This window comes from Calypte anna, chromosome 1 (assembly GCF_003957555.1).
Source record: "Calypte anna isolate BGI_N300 chromosome 1, bCalAnn1_v1.p, whole genome shotgun sequence".
Taxonomy (NCBI): domain Eukaryota; kingdom Metazoa; phylum Chordata; class Aves; order Apodiformes; family Trochilidae; genus Calypte; species Calypte anna.
The window spans coordinates 173,369,289-173,394,316 of record NC_044244.1 but is presented as its reverse complement, the minus strand read 5'-3'; the positions used below and the strand labels follow the sequence as shown (position 1 = coordinate 173,394,316).

General features: G+C 37.5%; 1 protein-coding gene across 2 annotated transcripts in view; it reads right to left on the bottom strand.

The window, feature by feature from the left end:
* The window catches only part of TRPC4 (transient receptor potential cation channel subfamily C member 4), an 82,623-nt gene that overhangs the window by 40,266 nt on the left and 17,329 nt on the right, over nucleotides 1–25,028 (bottom strand). The window contains exon 2 of one of the 2 annotated variants that reach the window (XM_008490107.2): nucleotides 19,288–19,806. The exons of the other annotated variant lie outside the window; for it this stretch is intronic. Coding sequence (XP_008488329.2) covers nucleotides 19,288–19,806 — 519 coding nt within the window. The remainder of the gene's footprint in view (nucleotides 1–19,287; nucleotides 19,807–25,028) is intronic. 2 annotated transcript variants of the gene reach the window in all.

Here is a 25,028-nt window from a genome sequence, read left to right as displayed (position 1 = left end):
CCTGAGCAGAGACATATTTGCCTACCAGACACCAGGACTGAAGATGCTCCTGATTGTTCTGAAAGACTGATACCACAGGCATCTTGAAAACAGCCTTAAAGAAGAGTAACAGAACATTCACTTCCAATGAGAAGAAATGCATTCACCAGGTTTCAGGGTATTCCTTTCAAGACAAAAATGTCTGGAATAATGTTGCATGCAAGATGGTTTCTAAATTATTTTTTTGCCAAGTTTTTAACAGCCCTCCCCCTAAAAAATCTTTCACCTTACTTTGTAGGTGTGGTACAAATTAGTGCTTTGTTTGATCAGTGGAAAGTTCCTGCGTACTAGGGTTTTTTTTGTTTTTTTTTTCTCCAAAGTGTGTCAGATTCATGTTTGATTCTCTTTCTTCATAGTATCTTCCTATCACATATACTTTCACCACAAAGTAATCAGTTCCTAAGCATTACCTGTGTCCATTTGCTCAACACCTTTGAGGTGCTGTCACTGTGTTGGGGACCCAGGTGAAGCAACAACCTCCAATGGTTGGTAAAGGATAGTGGAAGACAGAGGGGGACTACTCCTTGTCAAACATGGGTAAAAAGGAATGTACTTCCTTGCTCCAATGTGGAGGAAATTAAGTAAAAAGAGATTTTTATCCAATGTCCACCAAATACTGGGCTGCCCTGGGGTTGAGAAGATCAGAAGTGATGCAGAGGTACTTTGTACCATCACAGAATCACAGAAATCACAGAATGTTAGGGGTTGGAAGGGACTTTGTAAGATCATCAAGTCCAACTCCCCTTGGAGAGTGCTCCACACTGACTGGGCAATAGATGCTTGGTTCTAATCTTTAAACAGATTAATTTGTGAAACAATTAATATTAATACAGAAAGCATTTCTGACTGGACTTGAAAAAATGACTGTTGTCTCTTAATACCCATATTAGATCTCTTCACGTTGTGACTGCATGGCTAAGGTACTCTGTGTAAAGGGCAAGGACTGCTTTCTGAAGGACAGAAAGTTTTTCCAAAGTGCAGAAATTTTTCCAATCCTGGAAACCAAACAGTGAAATTTTTTGCAATTTAGGATCTACAGTGTAAATGTTGCTTGTATAGATTGTCTCTGACATTGCATTCAGAATTCACATATGGTTATACAGGTCAAGCAAATTTATCTGTGATTAATATATTTTGTTACTTGATACTGAATGGCTTACTCCCTAAAAAACCTCTTTCTATACAGAAAAAAAAAAGTGCTCATGACAAAATTTTCTGGTCAAAGGAGTTCTATACCCTATTGTAAACATTTCTATTAAAAATGAATGTAAGAAGTGGATGGAGAAAAGACATGCTGCAAGCCATAATATGCTTCCTGTAGAAAAAGATGAGATCACCTTTAGGATGATCATGTTGTAAAGCTAAGTAGCCATATAAGTCCTCTGCTGAACTGGGAGCTCATATTTTTTCCTAATATTTTGCACATTTAGTATTTTACAAGTAGCAGAAATAGAAATATTATGTGGCATTAATTTCCCTGTTCTGCATTGCCTATGCCAAAATATTTTCACTGTAGTACATTTTTTCTTCCTTAATTGGAGATACTACATTCTGAGGCATCCAAAGTATCTTTTGTACTGTCAGGATTTTGTTGTATGTTATTTGACTTTGACATTGTCTCCATATAATTAGCAAAAAAACAAGTTTATATTTTCATATTACAATGGCTTCCAATAGCTTCCAGCAGTTTGTAATTACTCAAGGGATTTTGATGTAATGATCATTCCTGGTTGCACATCTTTGGCTCCTTCATAGAGTCTGCTTGTCTGAAAATGTTTTGGTATTCATTTTCTTAATTGTCATGCTGAGAATTGGCTCCTTCCTGAGACTGGTGAAAATCAGAAATTATTCACACTGCCAGTAGAAATAATCTGGTGCAAATAATAGCAGAGATCCATTCCAGTCATATCCAAGCATATACATAGCCCAGAATTTCATTTTCACTGCTGATTAAATCTGATCTTTAGTTTTTCTATCATACATATCCTTCAGCCAATAGGAATTAGGAAGAAGTAACACAAGTTATAATGGATGCATCTAAAATATTTTGGCATAGGCAATGCAGAACTGGGAAATTATTTTTGCAGAATATTTCTATTTATGCTAGTTGTAAAATACTCAATGTGCAAAATGTTAAAAAATATTTTCTCCCAGTTCAGCAGAGGACTTACATGACTACTTAGCTTTACTGTGTGATCATTCTAGAGATGACCTCATCTTTTTCTACAGTAGGCATCTTATGGCTTGCATAGGTATTCTCTTTACAGAAATAATACTTTTCTAAAAGCAATTACTTTTACAAAATCACATATCATCAGAGTAAGTCAATTCAGTTCTTTACTATAGAACAATATTACCTTTGAGCATTTATTAGGAAGCACACAAAGATGTCAAAAAATTCACCCTTGTATTAGCATGCTCATTTTTACATTTACAAAGGAGTCCAATAAAATCTGAGGTCCAAATTAAGTTCTTATTCTCAGAACAGTAGGTGGTTTAGTATATGTAACATAGAAAAAGAATGTGACTTGATATCTAGAAATTAAAGCTGTCAAAGGAAAGTGATTTCCTTTTTGACTTATGTACAAGTGAGTTATGCTGTCACGCAAAGGACGGTCCCTGATAGAATTCTCTAACAGTTGAATGTTAAAGATCTTTTGGGGAGGAAAAAGCAAAAGAGAATAGTTATCATTAGGGGCCTCAGTAATACTTTTTGAAAGTCATGGACAGATTCTCTGTTGTGCTGTTTTGTACTGCCATTACAGCCAAGCTGGTGGGAAATGTTAGCTCTGAGGTCTGCTACTTTGTCATAAACATTTTCCAGTGATTGTGTTCCAGCTCAAAAAGAATTAAGCCCTATTCTTTTTGCTTTCTCTAGAACAATTTACTTTTCATAATTTACATATTTCCCAGTTATTTAATAAAAACACAAGCTCTTCCAGTTATTAGGTTCAAATTTAGATGTCTAAATTCTCTATTTACTGCTTGTGAAAAGTATATTTGCTTGGCACTAATGACAGATTCAACTCCCAACCTCATTAAATGGAATCCCAAATTTGGTAGTTTGTTTCTCCCTCTAGAGACATCACTGAATATTCTTCTCTATATCTTCCCCCAAAGATTACATTTTTGGTTTTCAACACTTACTCTGTGAGGTCTGGTTCATTAAGACAAATAACATTTAATTGCAATTAAAATGTTTTAATGTTATTGACTGGATGACACTGCATTTTCCTTTATAAAAGCTAGGGGACTATGTTCTGAACTCCTCTGGGTATAGTTACACTGTCTGTTTTCTGCATCAGGCCAGAAGCCCTATTTCCTCTGCCAGTTATTGTGAATATTCACATGTCCATCCTAAGCCTGGTGCTGACTGAAGCAGACTATCATTATAATTGTAAATCTTGATGGATCTAAACCACTGGGTCAGATTTTCTTTATCTCTGTCTGCAGCTTCCTCATTAAAAGAACAAACCAGCTCACTCAGCATCAGAACACTGTAGCACTCCAGCTTTTGTATCACCAGGGCAACTTGTGCCACATCAGGTCCTTACAGGAAAACAAGGAAATTCACAGCATTGATGCCTTCATCACAAAATACAGAGTTTATACTGCTCTCACCAAGAACAGAATACAATGCCAGTTTTGCTTGTTTGTTTGTTTTTTAATTGTAATTATCCTATTGTTTACCTGCAAATATAAGGAGGAAGAAAATGAAAAGAGAAGGCTGAAACGCTTCATTAAAAGGATTAATGGACATTATTACACAAACAATGGAACTGCAGTTTTTATTTTTATCATTTTATATTTTTTTCCACATCAAAACAAGCAGAAGCTCCTTATTTGATTCACTGTTCCTTCTCAGCACATAGAAAGCTATTAAATATCTATTAAGTAAGTCAAGACTTATCTATAATGTCAGTGATTCTAATAAATTACTTAGAAAATGCAACACTGACTGAAACCAGAATGTAGTTTTAAGGAACTAGTTATCCACGAAAAGCCTGGTTAAAACTTACATGTGGTAAAGAAAAATCACTCCTTTCTAAGGGTTTTGGATGAGTATGTAAAATAGCTCCAGACTTCAGAACTGGGATGTTGATATAATACTTCTGGTTCCCATTCTGGGCACGTGTTAGACTCACCACAACTGAAAACATTTTGTAGGGAAAAAAAATTAACCTCTCTAAGTATTTTCAGAGCAAATACAATGTGAACTTCTGCTATTCATCCCTGTTTTCAGCTGGTGTGTTTCCATGCACAGCAAACAAAAATTAAGACAGATATCCAGATGCAAAGTCTTACACTTGAGACAGAATAATGCTCAGCAACAGCCCAGGCTGGAATTTATTGTCTAAGGAGTAGTTTGGCAGAACAGACCTGGAGACACTGATAAACAAGAAACTGAATATGGCTTACCCCATGAAGTGCAAATGTACTGCCTGGGATGAAGTAGTACAGCCAGCATGTCTAGATATGTAATAATCTTGCTCTTTTGCACTTGTGAGACTACACCTGGAGCTCTGTGTCTTGTTTTGGGTCCCCTACTACAAGAGACACATGGGCAAACTGAGTGCAACACAACATTTTCAAGGGGTTACAGGGCTGGATGGGGAGCTGGATGAGCTCAGCCTCAAAAAGAGAAGAATCATGGTAGGGACTCACTTTCTGGATTAACAAATGAAAGGAAGGTTATAGACACAAGCAAGCTTTTCTCAGGAGGACAATAAAAGGATGAGGATAATCAGAGACTGCATGAAGGGAATTCTGGTTTGACCTAAGGAAAATCAGATTACAGTTTTGTGAGTATTCAAACTTTGCTGGGCAATTTTCATAGCAACTTGATTAAACTTCAGTGTTAATTTAGTTTTGAGCAGGGAGTCAGACCAAATGACTTTGAGGGTTATCTTTCAACCAAGTATTTTTGTATAATTCCACATACTTACTGCATTAAGATGAGCAGTATTTTCTGGGTCAACAAAATCACAGAAACACAGAATCATTAAGGTTGGAAAAGACCTGCAAGATCATCAAGTCCAACCATCCAACAAACACCATCATGACAACTAAACCATGTCTTGAAATGCCACATCTACACATTTTCTGAACACCTCCAGGGATGGCAAATTTATCTCTTCCCTGAGCAGCCTGTTCCAGTGATTGAAAATTCTTTCTGAATTTTTTTTTCCCACTACCCAATGCAATAAGATACATTTTAATTTTGTTTAGAGGTTTGAAATTATTTATTTAGATTTTAATTATTTTTATAAAAACACAAAGCATTACTAAGATCTTTTTCACCCTTTGAAAAAATGGAGAGCCTGTCTCTCTCATATTGTTCAACCACATTATTACCAAACAATACATAAAAGCTTTTCAGCTGTTCCAAACACTTGTGCTACAATAACCTGTGCATTGTGTCTAAGGAAGAAGACATAATAGACAAATTATTTGCTTAGGTCTCTCTCACTTCAATCCTGCAACTCCCAAAGAAGCCTTTAGACACCTCTGACACCAAACTTAATGAATGCGCCGATAAGTTTTTACTAAATAAATGGACTTCTAAGAGAACAGAAATAGTGGTTTATCATTCTTCCAGTACTCATTCTAATGATGAAAAACTATAAATACATTTTCCTGATAATCTCAAAAGTCCAATTTCATTTTAGGAGACCAAAATCAATATATTTTCTAAGCAATATGATGAGAAAGTCAACAACGGAGTCATGCTGAACTCCAGGGTTTTCTACTTTCTTTCATGAAAGAAGGCTATTTACTACGTGAAGCTTCTGTGGAAATGAAGATGCCTAAATTCCTCAAAATAAGTTTGAATCCAGTTTCTTGAAAGAATAGCACTCATTTGAAGACTGACTGTATACAGAATTAGGGAGATGAAGGAAAATAAAACCACAGACTGATTACAAAGCATTCAAGCTAAATAAAGCAATAAACCTCTGGCTTTGTAATTTTATTAATGCTTAGGAACAGAATGTATACAGTCACTCAATCTGTTTTTCTTTCTCTTCAAATACTTTAATGATTTAATCTCAAAGTTCCTCTTGTTTAACTTGGCTATATCTTTATCTGAGAATGTTAAAGGCTGAGAAATTAAATTAATCACCAAGTTCCTGCACTAAGATCAAGTTAAAATAAAAGGTCTTGGCACTGATGCTTAGTGAGCATTTGCAGGAAAAATGTAGGTGAGGCTGTAGTAGATGCATCAATTATAACAGTGTGGTCTTCATGAACCTTCCTTCTGTCCTTCAAAGATGATGTTTTTCAATTTGTTCATTACTTGTGCAATTCACTTTCCCAGTTTTGACTTAAATGTGTTCAGAGGAACTGCTCTTGAATGGCCATTTGACAGCCACCATATGCAGCTTCTGAGGTTTAAACACAGAATGTGAACCTTGGAAAGAACTGCAGGGATTGTAATTGCTCAAAAGCCTTGCCCTCCAAAAGCTCTTCTAGATTAAAAATCTAAAACATACTTTGCTTTCCCATAATGGGAAAACACCTACAATAGCTCTTAATGGAATTCTGTGTACCCAGCATCTACCAGCCTGGAAAATTGATGTCTGTCCTTGAGTAGTTCTTTCACCTTACGAAGCTCTCCTATTTGTGGCAAAACTTGGGTATCTCAAATGAAAAGCTGGAGGTACCCTCACTGTTCTCATACAGAGAGATGTCTGAACATTGACATTTTTTTATGGTGTATAATCAGAGTGACAAAAGAACCAATGAAGAGCCTGTCTTACTTGAGTTTGCATGAGTCTCTTTTAGGGATATTCATGCTACACCTAGACTGAAGAAATCAAACAGTGACTGAGTTTGGGCATGGACCCTGGTCACCCCCCCAACCTATTTCCTTTTCCCTGGTTCTAGTTTTCACCTCTCCAGCCAGCTCTATGCAAGGCAAACCTACAACCTAGTGAATCCTGTTTACATATAGATCCCCTACTATCACTTGTTCTTAAAGTAAGGCTAAGGTCTGCTTTCATTTAGCAGTACAGACAATGTCTCAAAGACAGGTTCCTTGTACAGTATTTTACTGAAATACATGCTATATTTCTGATTAGACTGGTGTTTCTAAAATTCATTGCATGGTCCCAAAACCTAGATAACTTGGGAGGTATTTTTGTTTGCCCAACTTCCATAGCTATTTCTTATGGAGATGAAGTAGAACACACTGGCTTATAATTCCAGCTACCAGAATATATTTTATTTTAACATGTGGAAGAAAAGGACCATGTACAAAAAGCTAGAGGTGGAAGAGGCATATGTGGAATAATATAAGCAAAGGCTTTGTTTCAGTCCCTGAAGGTTTGAGGCTACATTCTTCATCTACAAATCACAGACAATTTGCTCACTGACAGAGAAATACACTCCTTAGGCTGTTGTCACTGCTTGCATGACATGCATGCCCTAACTTCTGCTCCAGCAAGTCAGAAAGAGTACATTTCTAAAAAAAACCTGCTCTTTAATCCTTGTGAAAGGTAGCTTGCTGGTACTCCGAAGGAATATTTTCTGCTGCTTCCCTTGTGCCCTTCTGTGCTGTTAAGCAGATATATCCTGATCATATGCATGAAATCATTATTCCCTAAGCTGAAATTGATTCAAGAATCAGACATATGCTATGATTTGAATTAAAAAAAACCTTAACGTATACTAAGGGATAAGAGAAAATACAGGGAAAATCTGAAGAAAACCTGCAATAACACTGAAGTTCCTATGTGAAGTACAATTTAAATTTAGATTGAATGTGTGCCTTTCCCATCTCCTGCACTTACAATTAACATACAGGCTTTTAGCAAACTCAGCCAAAAGCCAAAGGCAGGCTGTATGAGTCCTTCCGATCCAGAGTCACATTCAGTACCTATTTTTCTTCATATTATCCAGCCTGCAGCTGAATATTACCTCTATGGTAATCAGGTAAGCAAGACCTCTTCTTTATCAAACACCCCTCTCAAGTTTACTTAGAAATACCCCCTTGCTAAGGTGATGGTGGTGAGATCCCTGGTCCTCTCCCTTACCACTTGTCTACTCTTAGCCAGTCAGCTTCAATGCTCCCAATTCCAGCCTCCATCACAGCAACAAAATTGTGATTTCTTCAGCTTCCAAACACTGGGGTGAGAAGTAGAGAGGATGGCAGCCCAAACCATTCATACTTGGTAATAAATCTATAACATCAACTAAATGACATGGTAATTCTGCAGGGAAACAGAGGCAATATTCTAAGTTTTAACTGCAAGCTCCTTAGGACCTTCATAGACAATCCAACACCAGGTGTTGGTTTGTTTTTTTGTTTTTTGTTTTTTTTTTTTGTGGAGAACTTTAGCAACCCCAACATGTGATTTGGCAGACAAACTCCTTAATTCTCTAAACTTGACAGCTCACAAAGGCAAAAAATTGGCCTCCTGTTTTGAAAAGACTTGATGGCAATATATCTCACCACTGCTTTGAGGGAACGTGGTTTTTTTTTTTTCTGAAGTATTGAATTTGCTGCATTTGTTACAGAACCCAGCTTTTCCATGGAAATTAAGAGATAATAGAAGCCAAAAGTCCCAAGGCTGAGAGAATAATATTTATTTTTGTATTGGCAGAATATTTATATTAGCAGTGTTATGACAACAGTCAATTTACATTAATTGCAAGTATAAAGGGAGGAAAGCAAAAAGGAAAGGGATTTCTTTGCTTTAATTTTAATGTTCTGAGGTAGTATCATGGTATTTGTTGAAAGGTAGAAGAACAATGTACAATTGCTAAATAGTCTATTTAAATTTTTGTTTTGTTCTTTTTACTAAAAAGTATCATGTTTTGTTCCAGATGGAAAGATTTCTGTAAACTGAGAATACATGTTCTATCTTCACATGTAATAAATAATTTTGTACTTTTTTCCTTCCTTTGTAAGTTGAAAATTCATATTTCTTGGTTATTTCAAGCTCATATGTAAAATTAAATGTCTCTGGAGGACTACTACAATATTAGTAACAACAGCAATAATCTTTCTGTACCCTTAAAAAGACAATACAAAAATGCTTATTATCCCTTTATGACTACCAGCAAACACCTGTGAGAGAAATTAATGTGGCCAGATGTGTTAATATAAGAAGAGAGAGACAAATATCTGTCACCCTCTGTACCCTTGATGAGAGCTTCACAGCGATTTCCAAGCACACTGGCTAAAACGCACCCGATTCCTCAGAACCTGTCATCAGATCAATCACAACTTCAACTAGAAGGGACTTCATGAGGTCTTTTGTCCAAACCTGTCCTGCTCAAACCAGGGTCACCTATGAGATCACACAGGGATGTTCAGGGCTTTAGCCACTTAAGTCTTGAAAAACTCAAAGGGTGGAGACAACAAAACCTCAAAGGGTGGAGACAGCCCGGGGAACCTGTGCCACTGCCTGTCTGTCCTCAAGAGGTGACCTGAGGTGACTGTCTAATCATTTCTATAACCAAAACTTGACCTGTCCAGACTGCATGAGTGAGGCCTTGTCCCTCAAGCAAGACAAATTCTTAATATAGACTCACAGAAGTGTAGAGAGACATTGTCAACCAGGTGCCTCGAATTGCCAGTGAGTGGGTGTGAGTCCACCTGTGCCTGATTAGGACAGGCCCCTATTGGGCATGAGCAAGGCCAGGGGGCCAATAAAGGTGGAACACACACCCACAGAGGAAACCTCAGCTCACTCTGGTGCGAGGCATGGAGAGGCCAGCAGCTCGTCGAGCCTCTGGAGCAAGAAAGGCTCTTCCCACTACACTTCTACCCTGGAAGCGCTGTGTGGTGGCTGGAGTCCTGGAAGAGACCAGCAGCTTGTCGAGCATCAGGAGCAAGAATGGCTCCTCCCGCTACACAGAAGTATAGAATGCTTTGAGTTGAAAGGCACCTTAAGGATGATCTGCTTTGGCTTTTCACCTCCAACAAACTCTAGTTAGTTTAAGCCCATTAAATCTAAAACTGTAACTGTCTATAACCAGTCCATGATAGTACACGGTAAACTTCATTTCTCTGTGAACTTAACTGCTAAGGCAAAAGTAGAAAAGGTGCATCTTAGATTACCAAAGGGATCCCAGTAAAAAGGCTATCAAGGTTCATCTGTCTCAGTTTAAGGGGCTTCTCAAGTTCTCAGAATAACAGAAGCCCAAGACCTAAAGAAATTAGCTGATATCTACTGTTACAAACCTTCCAGAAATTACATGCTATTAATAACATGGCAAACCTTTTTTACCTCCTGTTACACTTTCAGATTGTCTTAATGTCAAACACTGTGTAATTGAGTCATGTCTTTTGGTGAACCACAACAATGCTAATAATGAGGCCCTTAAGATTACCTATTTAGAGCAAACACTAATTTAAATGACTACATTTCCCTGGTAATTGAACATTATTATCTTTTCTGTACATCAGAAAGAGTAGAACATTTCCTTTTCCTCTTCATCTACCTTCAGAAACCCCATAAACAAACAAAAACTGAGCCAGATCCTGTACTTGGGCAACAGAGAACAGGCACGATGCACTTCATTGTATTGAAGATCTGCACTGCTCTTTCTCACAAGTGTTAAGGACCCTCACATTTTTTACATCAGGAATTGACATCACATTTTTACATTCAGGAATGACTAACAAAGAACATGCCAGAGGATGTTCAGCTCTTAGTTGATTTCTTCTCCTACTCATATGCATTCACCTTTGGCTTTCTCCTGTTTTTCAAAACATTCATAAAATCCTTCCTTGTCAAGTCCTTGCTTGTTCGCAAGTGCTCACCAACCACTAAGCTTTTTCTGCTTCTAGCAAAATACTTTATTTTTTAAAATCTTTCCTCAAAATGTCTTACTTTTACAAAGTGTATCAACAACAATTCCTTTAGCCTTCTGCCTCACCAAAGCTTTGTATCTTTCACCAGAGGAGTATCTGATACTAATACAATAATTGAAACAGGAAATATCAGATTAGAATGACAGGACCTGAATTAAAGCAGAATGACTTAAAAAAAAAAAAAAAAGAAGAACAAAACATCCTATTTCCCTATTTGGAGATTTCACAGAGATTAATAACTCAAGACAAGACTGAAATAAAAAATCTGAGTGGAAATACTGATGGATCATTTTAGATTACATGAACAAGTGCCTACTCCTCTTCATAAATTACTACCACAGACTATGGTTCCAGTTTCAGGTTGAAACACCTACTTTTAGGCAGAAGTAAGTTGCATGCCTTTCAACTAAGTTCTCATTATCAGTGACTATCCAGTTAATACAGATGATGGATCCTATGAAGACATTTACCTTAAATCTGGAGATACATTTCAGTCACCTACATACAGACTTCTAGTGATGTTACAGATACTCTGAAGTATTCTGGCCTGATCTGGAAGGTCACATAGCCCCTAAGTGTCATGCCATATCTGTAAATTCCGTTTATTAATCTCAGAAAGCTTATGTTATCTCAAATAACACTAGAAACCTATGCTTAGGAAACTAAGTTAGTCCTTATTACCTTCTCAACTGGATAATACTCTGGGACCCATGGAACTGGGACTGTAACAGGAGCTTACACAACTAACTCATCCGTAAGCAATGGGTACACCTTAAAGGGGTTTCAATTCTTGTACCTCCTTTGAATCATTTGAGAAGCCCAGGTATATCCAAGATACCTCCACATGTCTCAGATTCATGCCACAGGGAATATGGGTTACTGTATAAAGGAAAACTGTTGATGTATTAAATCCCTGACACCTTCTAATGTGGAGTGTACAAACCAGAATGACTCTGAAACCTTGGTTCTTTGTCCCAGGCATACTAGCACTTGCATAGGCAGATTTAAAAAAAAAAAAACACAAAACTGTAAGCAGCTACATATCAGATAAGAAGATCAGTTCCTGAGTGTGTCTACAAAACACGCGTTTAACTTGCTAAATGTCTACTTCCATTATTTTGAGTCTAAAATTTAATAAACAGCAATGAAGAAAACTTGAGTGCTTTCCACTCTCTCCTCTTTTGATTCTGGTTCAAGATGTCTTTGCACTGCTTTTAAGTTGTGTCAGGTGCTGTAAATCCAGCACCATGTAGATGCAAGTGAGATTACCAGGAAAGTAAGAAGAAAGACTGATTATATTCTGTATTAATATATTTCAGTGATATTAATGAAATAAAACTGACTCATTTAATCAAAAAAACTAGCGAGATTTTCACAATATTTTAGTAAAAACTCAACATGTTTGGGGCTTTTTTGCATTCCTCCCTGCAGTCCCCACAACAGGGCTTAGTGGGTATTTTTGTGTTGTTTTCCAGTCAACTGAAGTTGTAACTAACAACAGCAGTTTCTTCTGGGGTTTTACCCTGAAAAGGCATTAAATTTACTTTGTTGCCATGATTTGTCTGTTTTGTTTTGTTAAAAAAAAATAGACTTTTTTCATGACCTCTGTGTCTTTACAAGGGTTTTTGTTCCTAGAATTCCTGATTAATCTGCTTTGTCTCCCAAGATGGAGTCACTCAAATAGGAAACATAACATTTCTGACAAATGCATGCACATAACACTACACAAGCATGAAACACAGTACTGGTGATCAGCCTAGAGACTGATTGTCTCTAAGCCTCAGGTTCTTTCTGCCTCTTTGCTGCTATGGGTCTGTAGCCTCCTTTTTTGGGAGGCAAAAATAGTGGCAGTGGATAAGGCCAAGGAATATTTGTAAAACTATCAGCTCTGTATCAGGGCAATAGATAACAGTATCAGGGCAATAGATAATGGGCAATGGCGTCTGCAATTCAGTAAGAAAAGGGAGGGAGTGTTAGTAAAAAAGAGGAGACAAAGGATGAGAAAGAAATAAATAGGGATCTTGAGATTTCTGGAGTGTGCCAGTAAAAAGCAGAAATGATGTCTAAATGGGAACATCTATTGTTTCACAAGGGAAAGCTATTGAGATGCTATCAAAAGAATACAGATTCTCCTGGTATATTTTATGTGTCCGAACAACAACCAAGGGAGTTACTAATTTTCTCAGCTGTCTCATTCAATCGAAATTACTGACTGAAAGATATTCTAGTATTTGGGATAACTGTGAAATAATAGAATGCAAAAGCACAGTATTCAACTGAGCATTGTTGGAGTGCTAGGAAATTTCTCTTACTTGTGATACCCCCACTGTGCATTGTAATTTATCAAGGCTTGCATTAGAAGGAAGTGGATCAAAGTGGGACACACTAATGGACCACACCAAAGCAATGGCCTGATGATGATCTGATGAAGAGGGAATGGAGTAAGGAAGAACCTCATCCTCATATTTTCAGTATAATAGAAAGTATTCTGTAAGGAGTACTTGTTTGTAGTTTTAAGTGAACATTTTCTTTTCAGTATGAAAAGTACCCTAAGAGGTTCAAATGCCAGGAATCAAACTTGAGCTCTAGGGCTTTCACAAACATAGGCTCCTGTTTGTCACACCTGTGCCATAATCAACATCTCTCTTCACGATTCTAATTAACTCCTGGAGTTGTACATTTAAATTTTTATTCTCTACTCAAAAATTTGAGTGAAGAGCTGATCTCTTTGGAGGCACAAGAATGAGTTCATAGAACAAGAGTTCCTTTCTCTCATAAGTCTTTTCTTTGAAAATGGATATACATACTGATGGAGGCAACAGATAAAGAAACCCTTTAATAGTTTTGCCTTGATAGCTAAGACCTACAGGAAAAACAAGGGAAAGAAGGGAAGAGAAGAATGCTCTGTGGACATCTGGTGCAGCAAAGAGGAGGAAGACAGGGCTAAAACAAGTTTGCTTTGGCTGTCTTGTTTTATTGTTCAATAAAACTTTATCTTAATGAAGTGAGTCCTGCCAAATAGTGAAAAAATCTGCAGTGCAGCAGCATGCAGAAGTTTCAGACAGCATATTCCATTGTGCCTTGCTAAAGCAATCACTCTTGGGCTAATTGCACCTAGCAGAGGCCCAGAAAGGTTAGATCTTGGATAGGAGGACAGAAGGCTTTGTGTAAGAACCTCCTACATGATATGTGAGAGAGAAGAGTTTGCTTAAGAATGTCCTGGGACCTAAGAAACAGAAAAAACAGAAGGGAGTTAAATACTCCTCTACAAGTTAGATGCCTGTGTGAGCTCTTTAAACTACAAGGGCTCTTACTAGAGCTGAAGTAATCCAAACTATTTGAAGGTGTTGGGTTTTGCCAAAAAGACTTCCAGTGAGAAGCCAAGTATAGGTGCTGGTGGAGCTACTGCAGAAGGTGTGAGGAGCATGAAAAAGGAGCTACACAAGAGAGGAGGTGGCAGCAGTAGGGAGGGAGTGGATGATGGAGCTCATGGGAGGCACAGAGACAGCCAGAAAGTGCAGATCCCACCACAGCTCAGTCTAGGGCACATCACCCAGCAAAACTTGACTAACCTGATCTGTGGGTTAGGAGCTCTTGCCCAAGTGGAGGAAAAACTGCTAGATCTCCACCAAGTATATGGAGGGGGGAAAGAGGGATGTAAAATCCATATAGCTATAGATTTATAATAAAAATTAAATCCTGTGCACGATCTTATTTATTCACATGGTTAAAGATTTTTTTATTGTATGTAGAAAAAATCAGCTTGTGATGCTAAATATACCTCAGGTTTGTAGGGAAGATTGTAGTTACTATTAGTGATTCTTTCAAACCAAAAGCCAATTTCTGTTGCTGCCAGTCACATCCTAGCAGAAGGATTGTGCTGGCTAGGGATAGGCATTACTGATTGCTCTTGCTTGAGGCAGACATCCCAGCAACATTTCATTTAAAGATGATACAGAAAAGGGACTGAAATTAGATATTTCCACTGTAGTTCATTAACAGCAAGTCTCTGGCTCTTTGAGTTAATTACTTCTAGCAAGTGTTCAAAATAAAAAGATGTTGTGTCAGTTCCTAAGTAGTATAACTAGAACTGTGATGAGAGGGTTGCAACTTGTGTATGGCATATAGCATTCAGAGGCTATCAATGTCTTCTGAGACATAATTAAAAAGTTAGTGCTGAGATTCATTTTCCCTTACATGGGCCTTCAGCATTATGAATCCAAAGTCTGTTACCACAGGATAGAAATTGCTGTTGAAGCAGTAAATTGTCTAACCCACATCTGCATTTACAATGCCTAGTGAAGTAATTCTAATTAAAGTGTCCTGTTTCCTTATTCAGCCAATGGAGCAGCGAGAGATGTATCTGGAGTTAAATCACATCTCTTATCTTGAGCAAACAGGATCTCCCTCTGTGCCTTACTCTGTCTTTTGACTGTATAAGGAATTTGCTCATACACTTCAACAGGATTGCTTCACCATGCATTTAAAATGTAGGCAAAATTAAATGCTGTATTAAGCAGATGGATCCCACCCTATGATTAAAGAACATCCTTTTGTAGCAGCTTTAACTGTGGCTTCCACAGGGACACCTACACTTCATTCAAACCTGGGGTAATAATCAACTACAGTAAGATTTCAAGCATGTGTGGCAGATAAGACATAATTTATGCTATTTAACAATCTGTGGAGTCTCTATCCATAAACACAGTGACTTTCACATGATTTATAAAGCAAACATATGACCTGTTTCAAGGTACCTGGCTCTCGCCTGGAAAAATATTTATCAAACTTCTTAAATAATATGGCTGAGAGTCTAAAGAAATTAGACTTTTAGAGACATGGACCCCAATGTTCACACATCACTCCTCTCAGTTATAGGACTTATAGACTAAACATATCTTCCTGTGGTGTTAAAAATGTCCAAATATTACCAGAGTCTGTTTTTTTGTGTGTGGTTTTGTTATTTTTAATATGGTGTCTTCTGAGTGCACCCTCTCATCCCTTTGACAAATACTCAGATACACAGTGACTTGCTAACACGACTGCTGTGTTTCTGTTTATCTGTCAGGTTTGGAGTTTCTTTTAAACACAGGATAATTCTTAGATGTTGTGTTACTACAGCCATTCCTGCTTGCAGAATCAATAACTCAGGACCTTGCATCTGAAAGAATCTGAATGGAAAATTTATTCCAATGGCTCCTAAAATTACTCAAAATCAGTCTGTGGTTCCAAATGAAAATTCTACTGTCTGAGACAGTCACAAAGCTTGACTTAGCCTCTTGAACTTTATTGTTGCCAGAGCAGCTCTACTGAAAATTCCAGCCTTTTAGACATATTTTATATTACATATCTAAAAAAAAAGTCAGTGTTCCCAACAGAATGGCTTTTTGTTTGTTTAAACAGTATAAAAAATAAGAACATGGCAACTTTTCAATTCAGTACTTCCAAATTATTTTCTCTAGGCATTGTAGAGATATTAAGTTTTGATAAGGAATAATTTTTGCTTTCTATCATATTTATACTGCTTTGTATAATATAGTACTAAGTATAAACATTACGTTGTAAAAAATGTTAAAGTCCAAATGAGGTAAGAAGAGAATGCAGTCAAACAAAACACTTTACTGAAATAAAATGTTTAGACATTGACATGAAATGACAGATTTGAAATAATTTGATATATTTCATTAAAAATGTCACTGAATTTGTGACGTTATTGTGAAATACTTCCATTTCACTGCAGGTCTGTCTTTCATAGAAAACTAGTGAAGAAATTATTACTGCATTTTTAGAAGTCCTTTTTTTGTGAAGGAGCAATTATCATAGCAATTATTATCAGTAACAAACAACTTTTTCTTATCCTGTAGCACCATTTTCCTACAAAAGAAGAGCTAAACTATGAATTATGAATAATATTGTTTTCAAGATTTAATTAATCAATTAATAATTTTGTTATATTGATCACACCCATAATTTTTGCTCTGTGTTTTATGGAAGCATAAACCTTTATGGAAGGTTTATGTCAAAAGCAGTTGATCCATGTTTCCTATGTGGGAGAGTCTTACCTCACTTCTTGTCAGCCTGCAAATAAATGAGCAAGGTAATCTGAAGATGATTGCCCTGAAATATTTTCCCTAAAATTCTTCTTAAAAACAACTAATCAAATTAATAAAATAATGGCAGAAAAGTAAACCTTATGAAGATGTTTCTAGAGCATCAAACTGAATTGTGCAGATTTTAACCTACTTTACATGCAGTTAATATAAAGTATTCTAGATTTTCCATTGAACTTGTACGTTCAAAGGAAATGAGAAATGATCTGAGTAAACTAAGAATGAAGAAGAAAAAGAAAAAAAATGCAGAAAATTAAAAAAAAACAAAATAAACCAACAAAAAAGCCCATAAAACAAACAAAAAAAAGCCCAACCAAACCCTTTTTAATTTGAAAAATGAAAGAAAAAGGCTAACAGCTATAAACTTAAAAATTCATATTTCCTCTGTGTTCCTCTGATAGTACTGACAAATATTATAACCTCATCCTGCTACTGTGATTGAGTTTATACAGCTATAGCTTAAATGAACTGGCCAGTTGGTATGGGGTAAGATGAGAAATAGATATAAATTCTAAGTATAAATATTTAAATAGCAGTTATTACCCTTACTGGGAAACTGTGTCTCATTGTTCCTTGCACACTTAAGATTCTAGCACAACGAAACTGTGACTGACAGTCTTCATAAAACCAAACTCTCCCTCAGTTGAGATAACATTATAAACTAGATAATAAGACAACAAGATTCTTGTGCCCAATGCAGGTTGGCTGCATGACTTTAGGAAATCTCTCGTCTGCTATGAGTTGCAACCCAGGCAAGAGGAGGTATAGGAAACATGCTCTGTGTGTCTTTGCTTATAAACAAACATCAAAATGGTTCAAAATAATGGGAAAAAAATGGTACCTTGGATATTCTGTCCCATGTGCTATTCTCGAAAAACCCAACCCTATGGGTAAGCAGACAAAACATACGTGCAGATGCTCTCTGGTTCTGCAGCCTAACTCAGAAGAGGGATTTTGCACTCTTGCCAGACAGTGTTCTACAGTATAAACTTGTAACTATAAATCTATTTCAACCTCACTAGTTCATTAATGAAAGAAGACAGATGGTATTATCAGGAAAGTTTCCTCTTTGGTAACACAAAGGAAGTTCCCTGATACCACCAAGGTGCCTTTTGACAGCACATGAGTGAGATGGTCCCAGTATTATGGCAAGTATAAATGATAAGCACCTTTCACTGTGGAGAACCTCAAATCCAATTGGCATAAACTGGTTTGGTGAAGATCTGTTTCAGGGGCAATTTTGTGACCATGAACAAAGCAGATAGCTCTGTGAATGAATAGGCTTTCTTCATTTTCATAACACATAATCAGAGGTGGTACCAGGGGCTTACCACTACACCAACCACTGTTTAATCGCTTCACTTTTAAGAGCAAACATTCCTCATATACTTAATATATTAATACCTTTACTACTGTATTTTTCAGAAAAGACATTTTGCAGTGACAGGCGGACTAATTCAATATAATACAGAAGTTTCTTAAGCATTTGACATATTTATATGAACAAGTAACATTTAATTATTAATGGCATTTGTCTTGCCCACACAATTCACAGTTCAGCTGATTTTGGATGTAAAGGCTTCAAATGAGGTGATAAAACATTCTAACATGATGAGGAGCAGGGATCAAGTGAAGTTTAAGAAACAGCAGAGGGATTGTTTTCTTTTTTCTGCCTTGATTCTTTGGCTTTTGCATGCACATAACAACTCTAGTGCATTTAAAAGAAATATAGATACCTTCTGATCCGATTAGAATATTTACATCAGTGAAAAAAGCGCATTAATTTTTAAATACCACTATACTCGGGCACCTCCATTTTGATTTCTTTATGAAAAAGAAACTGAATGTCAAAATTTTGTGGAGTTATGCATTGCTGCTAATATTACATTTCACTATCTATGTTTCAGTATATATTAAAAAACCTCTCTATAGTACTACCTGTAGTATTTACAAGGTGTATAAACACATCGCCTTTTTCTGTCAGACACAATTAAAGCTCATTTCAGTTATGTCATGTAAATTTCTTATCCTATTGTTGAAGAGGTCCTCAGAGCACAACTACTTGAGACTGTCTACTGAGGTGCAAAACAAAAAAAAGTTTATTTGGATCCACAGTGTAACAGGTTTTTTAATTCTGCTACTATCAAACTATAAAAGCTATTAAAATTCATCTAATTAAAACTATAAAAAAGAAGAGACCCTGTAGAACAGAGAAAGATAAGCAGCAATTTGTCTCAGTTAAAAGGATTAATTTCAGACTATTATCTATCACACTGCTACTTCTAAATATGCTTAGGTATTCTCCAGAACACTCACCTCTTTTTGACGGTACTTAATTGCCAGTTTCAATCTTGCAAGATCATTACCACTTTGTTCTTCTATCAAGCTATTATCATCTCTGTAATTAAGAATAATTTCCAATTCCCTGGAACTCCGTGTCTGATCCAGGAGATCTTTCGCAAATTGCTTGCACTGCCGAGAGAGCTCCTCATACTCTGACTTAAATTCATTTTCGACTTTACTCAGTTCCTGCAGCTCCCAGCTCAGTTGGAAAGCAGTAAGGAAAGGATCTTCACTGGACAAAGCAATCAGTGATGGGCTCGCCAGAGCCTTGTAGATATTGAGTCTGGATCGAGAGTGTCGGAGGCTGTCCACGTCTGAACTTGAGACACATTCAACGCAGTTGCAGCGGACCTCGTGTGGCCTGGGCACCGAGACTCCTTTCTGCACAAGGAGCTTGATGATTTCATAGTTGTTGGTGTGGGCAGCCAGAATAATGGGTGTGATATCCGGTGTAAATTCTGAAAACTGCTTGTCCAGAAGCACCGGTGGCACCTGTGAAAAAAAAGACAAAACCCCTTACAGACCTCTTTACTGAACAAGAGATGCAGAAAATAAAGCTGTGAAGAGCACGTGAGGTAGTACACTGACTGATGAATCTTTGCTTCTGGATGGAGTTGATGGAAACACTTTAAATGTAACAATTCAATAAGCTAAAATAGCCTTTTTCCATCTAATATACTGCCACAAACAGGTTGTGATTTTTCATAAAACCTGTTTGTACACAAACAGCCCATGGGCAACGATTCATTAGAGCAAGTGATTAGATAAACAAGGAAAACCAGACACAAATACTCCTGTCAGGTCCCTTGAAGTGCCAGCCGTGAGCGAGATGGAAATGCCTCCTTGTCTCCCACTGGTTAATCTCAGCTTTATAGGGGAGACAGAATCATGGCGGCATAATTGTGATTCTCAGAGGAAGAAGTGAATAGGACACAAGACAGAGTTACAAAATAAAGTGGCCATGTAAATATGTTTTCCTAACAAGAAGGTTGGAAATATGACTGTGTAAAGTAACATGGATACCTGCTGCAAAGAGCTTAATGTCTTAGGGCTCAGTTCTACATTCACTCATGCAAACAAATATCTGCTCTTCATAAGAAAATGGGAGAATTGTTAGCCCAGAAGTGGCCCTGAGAAGAAACTATATGAAACTATTGTAAAGCCTCTTCTGGTGTGTATTTCTGCATTTTCAGACTTTTGATGTGTTTCTATATTTTAAGACTGCAAAGACTGCAAGGTCCTTCATCTTAAGCTTGTTCCTTTATTTTACAATACCAGACTTTAAAGTCTTTCCCAGATGAATACAGTTCATTAGACTAGTACTATGAAGCCACGTAATTGTAATTAACCAATGTTAATAAAATAAATACAGTTTTGGAAGCATGACTTATGAATTGCCTTTGGTCTGTAACCAAGTACACGCCAAGTCCATATCAGTGAGGTGTTCTGAGTGATGCTCATTTGACTAAAAGGTGTCTGAAGGTTAGAGAAACACACTGTTTGACAAAAGTCTTATGATAGAATAATAGCCTTGTTACAAGGTGGAAAAAACCACAAATAACTAAGAAGAGAAGTTAATAGATAAAAAACAGTGTAAGAATGAGTTGATAGGAACTGTGTTTAGAATCTTGAGGGGGAAAGAGGTAGAGAAAAAACAATTAAATGCACAGAGTTGGTGTAAAACAAAACTAGAATGAAATGAAGCTGCAAAGAAATAGTTGTCTGTGGATCTAAATCCATAAATAAAATCCGCAGATGATGGATCTTTTCTACCTCTTTATAATGAAGAGACCGTGTATTTTGTACAGTTTTTAGCTGTTCTGTGTGTAAAATAACTAATGTTTGCTCAGTGGGACTGTGTCCATGTATAAGAGCTGCTATGTGTGTGGGCTGTAAGACAGGGGCCTGAAGCACTAATTAGCTGAATGAGAGAATTACTTCAGGAGGTGGCCACTTATTCATGTAAAATGGAGTGAAAATTCAGACTGGAGATCCAGCATTTGGGATTGTAATCACACATCCCTAGGGAAACAATCCCTGCCTAGACATAGCATATTTCTGACCTCAAGAAGCTGTGCTGGATTCTGAAAGGTGTGTGCCGTCAAGGGGCAAAATCCTCTTACCCCTTCCAACAAGCTCAAACAGGCACACTTGGCTTAGAAGTGGGTAAAGGTGGCATGCAGACTGTTTTACAGTAGGGCTGTGGGATGCCTGGGCTAGCCCACCCACACTTATGACCCCACACAAAGGCAGCAGCCATCCTTACAGTCCTTTCCACAGACTTAGAGCAGATGCTAAGAACCATCTCAAACAAAGCTGACCATCTCTTAAGCACATTCCCTTTTGGTTTCCTTTTTATTATTTCTTATAATGGCCTCATAGCAGCCTTCCAGTACCTGAGGAAGGTCTACAAGAAAGGTAGGAAGGAATTTTTTTACAAGAGCATGTAGCAACAGGACAATGGGTAATAATTTTAAACTGGAAAAGGGGAGATTTAGGTTAGACATTAGGGACCAATTCTTTACTGAGAGGGTGGTGAGACACTGGCACCTGTTACCCAGGGAGGTTGTGGTTGCCCCCTCCCTGGAAGTGTTCAAAGCCAGGCTGGATGGGGCTTTGAGCAAACTGGTCTAGTAGGAGGTGTCCATGCCCATGGCAGTGGGGTTTGGATCTTTAGGATCCCTTCCAACCCAAACCATTCTATGATTCTATGATGATTCTGAGGTACAAACAAAAAGTAATGTCTTTGTGTACTGTGTGCAAGCCTACTGAGACATAAGTGTTTAAAATCACTTGGGAGGTAAGGAACCCATATGAGAATATATTGAAAGTTCATACGGCTGGGGTGGACACTCGGGTGAAAAAAAACAAGCAGAAGGTCTGTGCACTGTGCTCAGTCTCAGCTATGGTCAGGACGAGAAAAACAACCTAGGTACATGTTTTCTCAGAGGACTCTCTGGCTATGTCTACACTGCCCTAGGTCTCTCCTAATGCTGGAAGCCTCCAGAGCACCTACAGTGATCTGTCAGCTCCAGGCTGAACACTGCAGAGTCCCCCTGGAGATGCCCATGTGCCCAGATGGATTCATTACTCCTGTCCAGTGAGGACTGGGGCTTGAAGTCTGTACCTGTTTTCTCTCCTCTCTGATATCAATGGGGAAAACAAGACCCATTTCCAGCCTCAAAATTCAATGGCTATTGTACTCTTAGATTTATCATCTCTTTTACTTGCCTATTATGTAGAAAATAGAACACGTGTACACACACACACTTGACCTGCTCTCTAATTTACAGCTGTGTTTAATGCTTTTGAGGCTAGAAACAGATGAAAAGGGCAGAAAAGGCTCAACCTTTGCATTAATAGAAGTGAGCTTTTGGGCTATCATAGGCCAGAAAAAAAGGTTTACAAGGAGGGATGTATTGTGCTCTGACTGTCTGCCACAATTAGTGAGGCTCCTTCTTGGGCCCAGGGTCAGGGTACCAAGGGGTAGAGGAGAGAGCTGGAAGGGTAAAAACTTCAAGGATACAAAGCTGTAACTCCAAACTCACTGACTGCTCAGAGTTTTCCTCTGTCACTTACCACGTCATTATCTTTCCACTATCTGACAGTGCTAAACTAATACTTGCTTCAAGCCCTGCCAGAACTGAAGGCTATCTTAACATGTCACTGGCAGCAATCTTCTCTGAAAATTTAACAAGAGACACAGCTTCAAACAACGTGGCATTACAGTGTTTGACTTGTATGTGGGGTTCATTAAGTCAAAGGCTGCTTGTTTTTCTCATAGCTTATCAAAATCTTTCATCTCAAGGTAGCTCAGCTACAAGGCTAATGCACACATTATGGAATTCATACCATCACAATTTACCCAAATATAGAGGTGTGTATGAAATAATTTCAGCCTTAACTTACGAAAACATTTAAATTTAGAGGGCAGACCCTAAAACTGGAACTTTAATTACATCATGAGTTTAATCCCTGACCCTTTACCTCCTATTTTAAGGTTTCCTACTCATTTAAATCAAAGATATACAGAATACCAACACAATAAGGTCAAACTGTTCCCTCATCTGCAGCATGATGAAGTACTTATCTTCTGAAGTTCCAAGTGCTCTCATGGCACTCTGAATATCTCAGTATTTACCTGTTGACCCAGAATACTTTGAAGTCACCAGACTTCTGATGAATTTTACTTCCAAACTACTGAAAAATAATATCGTTTAATGAAGCCAAACTAAATAATCAGCACATTATTGATATTAGCCATGCAACCTACAAGTCTGACAAAATCCTAACAGAAAACATATGAATCTTCCTTAAATCTTGGGAGAATGGGAAGCTGCTAGGTCTTACAGTCACTGACTGTGACTTCCCAAGGCTTAGTAGTACTGTAAATATATTATACATTTTGGAATTATTACATAAAGTGAGGCTACTTAGACTTAGAAAGCTCGAATGATTTTTGCCTTTTTACATTTGGTTGATCTTTTTCTACTTTACCCCTATTCACAGGACTGAGCAAAGCTCTTTGGTGTTTGCGTATACTTGTATGTGTAGCTGTGAGGGGATGAACAGGTAAAAAGAAAACTAAGCAGAAAAGAAGAAAGTATAGATCAAGGTCTGTACATTTCAGTGCTCAAGGATATAAGATTTTTTGTTGCATTGCTTTTTCCTGCACTTAACTGTGAGTGGGAATGAGTGCAGACACCAAGGGGAACAGCCCTCTTCTGTCTGTGTGAAAAGAAGCCCCTTTGCTGTGAAAGAAAGACAAACTGAGGCTAAATTAATGCCATTTAGGACATTTTCTGTCCATATAGCATCAAAGCAGAGAGGGACCGATTGCTCATGTTCTCTTAGTTATTCCAGAAACAGAGGGAAAAAAAAAAAAAGCCAGTTTTTGAAAAGTGAGAAACAAAATTCCAGATGTATCCATTTCTCATCTGGGTGTCTCATATTGGCTCTCTTATGCAATATCTTAACAAAAAGAATGAAAACTGCAGTGTACATTTACCTACTTTTTAAGTAGAAGAATCTACATAAAGCAATCTATTTCCTTGGGCAAATGGATAGCTAGTCTGGGTCTTGTCTCTATTTATTACAATTATTTTGCCTTTTGCTTGTAAGGGAGATAAAATCCTGCAATGTCTGCAAAAAGTTGTGTGAATAAATTGAAGGAAAAACCTAAAGCAAAATTAAAAAGGATACATGACAGATAACAAGGTCATCTTATGCAGTACCACATTATGCAAGGAAATTAATATAATATAGGTGTGTCATCAAGTTCATCAGTTACTTTAGCACTATTGCTATCATCAGCCAAACAAATGCATCTTGAAAATACTGAACTCTACAATTCAGTATTGCCTACAGCATACAAGTTCTCCTTACGCACATACAGTTTACTGGTTTACATTAAGGTTTTTGAGTTCTTGTCTGGTTATGTGTTATTGTATCATCTGAAGTACAACCTGATTATGATGATGGAAGTATCCATCCTCCTACCTCAACTCCTTTGGCATGCAGTGAGTCACTGATAAAGTACCAGATAACTTGAATAACTTGAGGACAATTTTAATTCTGTTGCCATATCACTGACAGAGTCTATATACAGTTTATCCTGCTGAAACTATCCTTTCAAGACTGCACAAACTGCAGGCCTGCAATCATATTCCCAGATTTGGTCAAAAGACCTCTTCCCCATTCCAGGGTATTCCCAT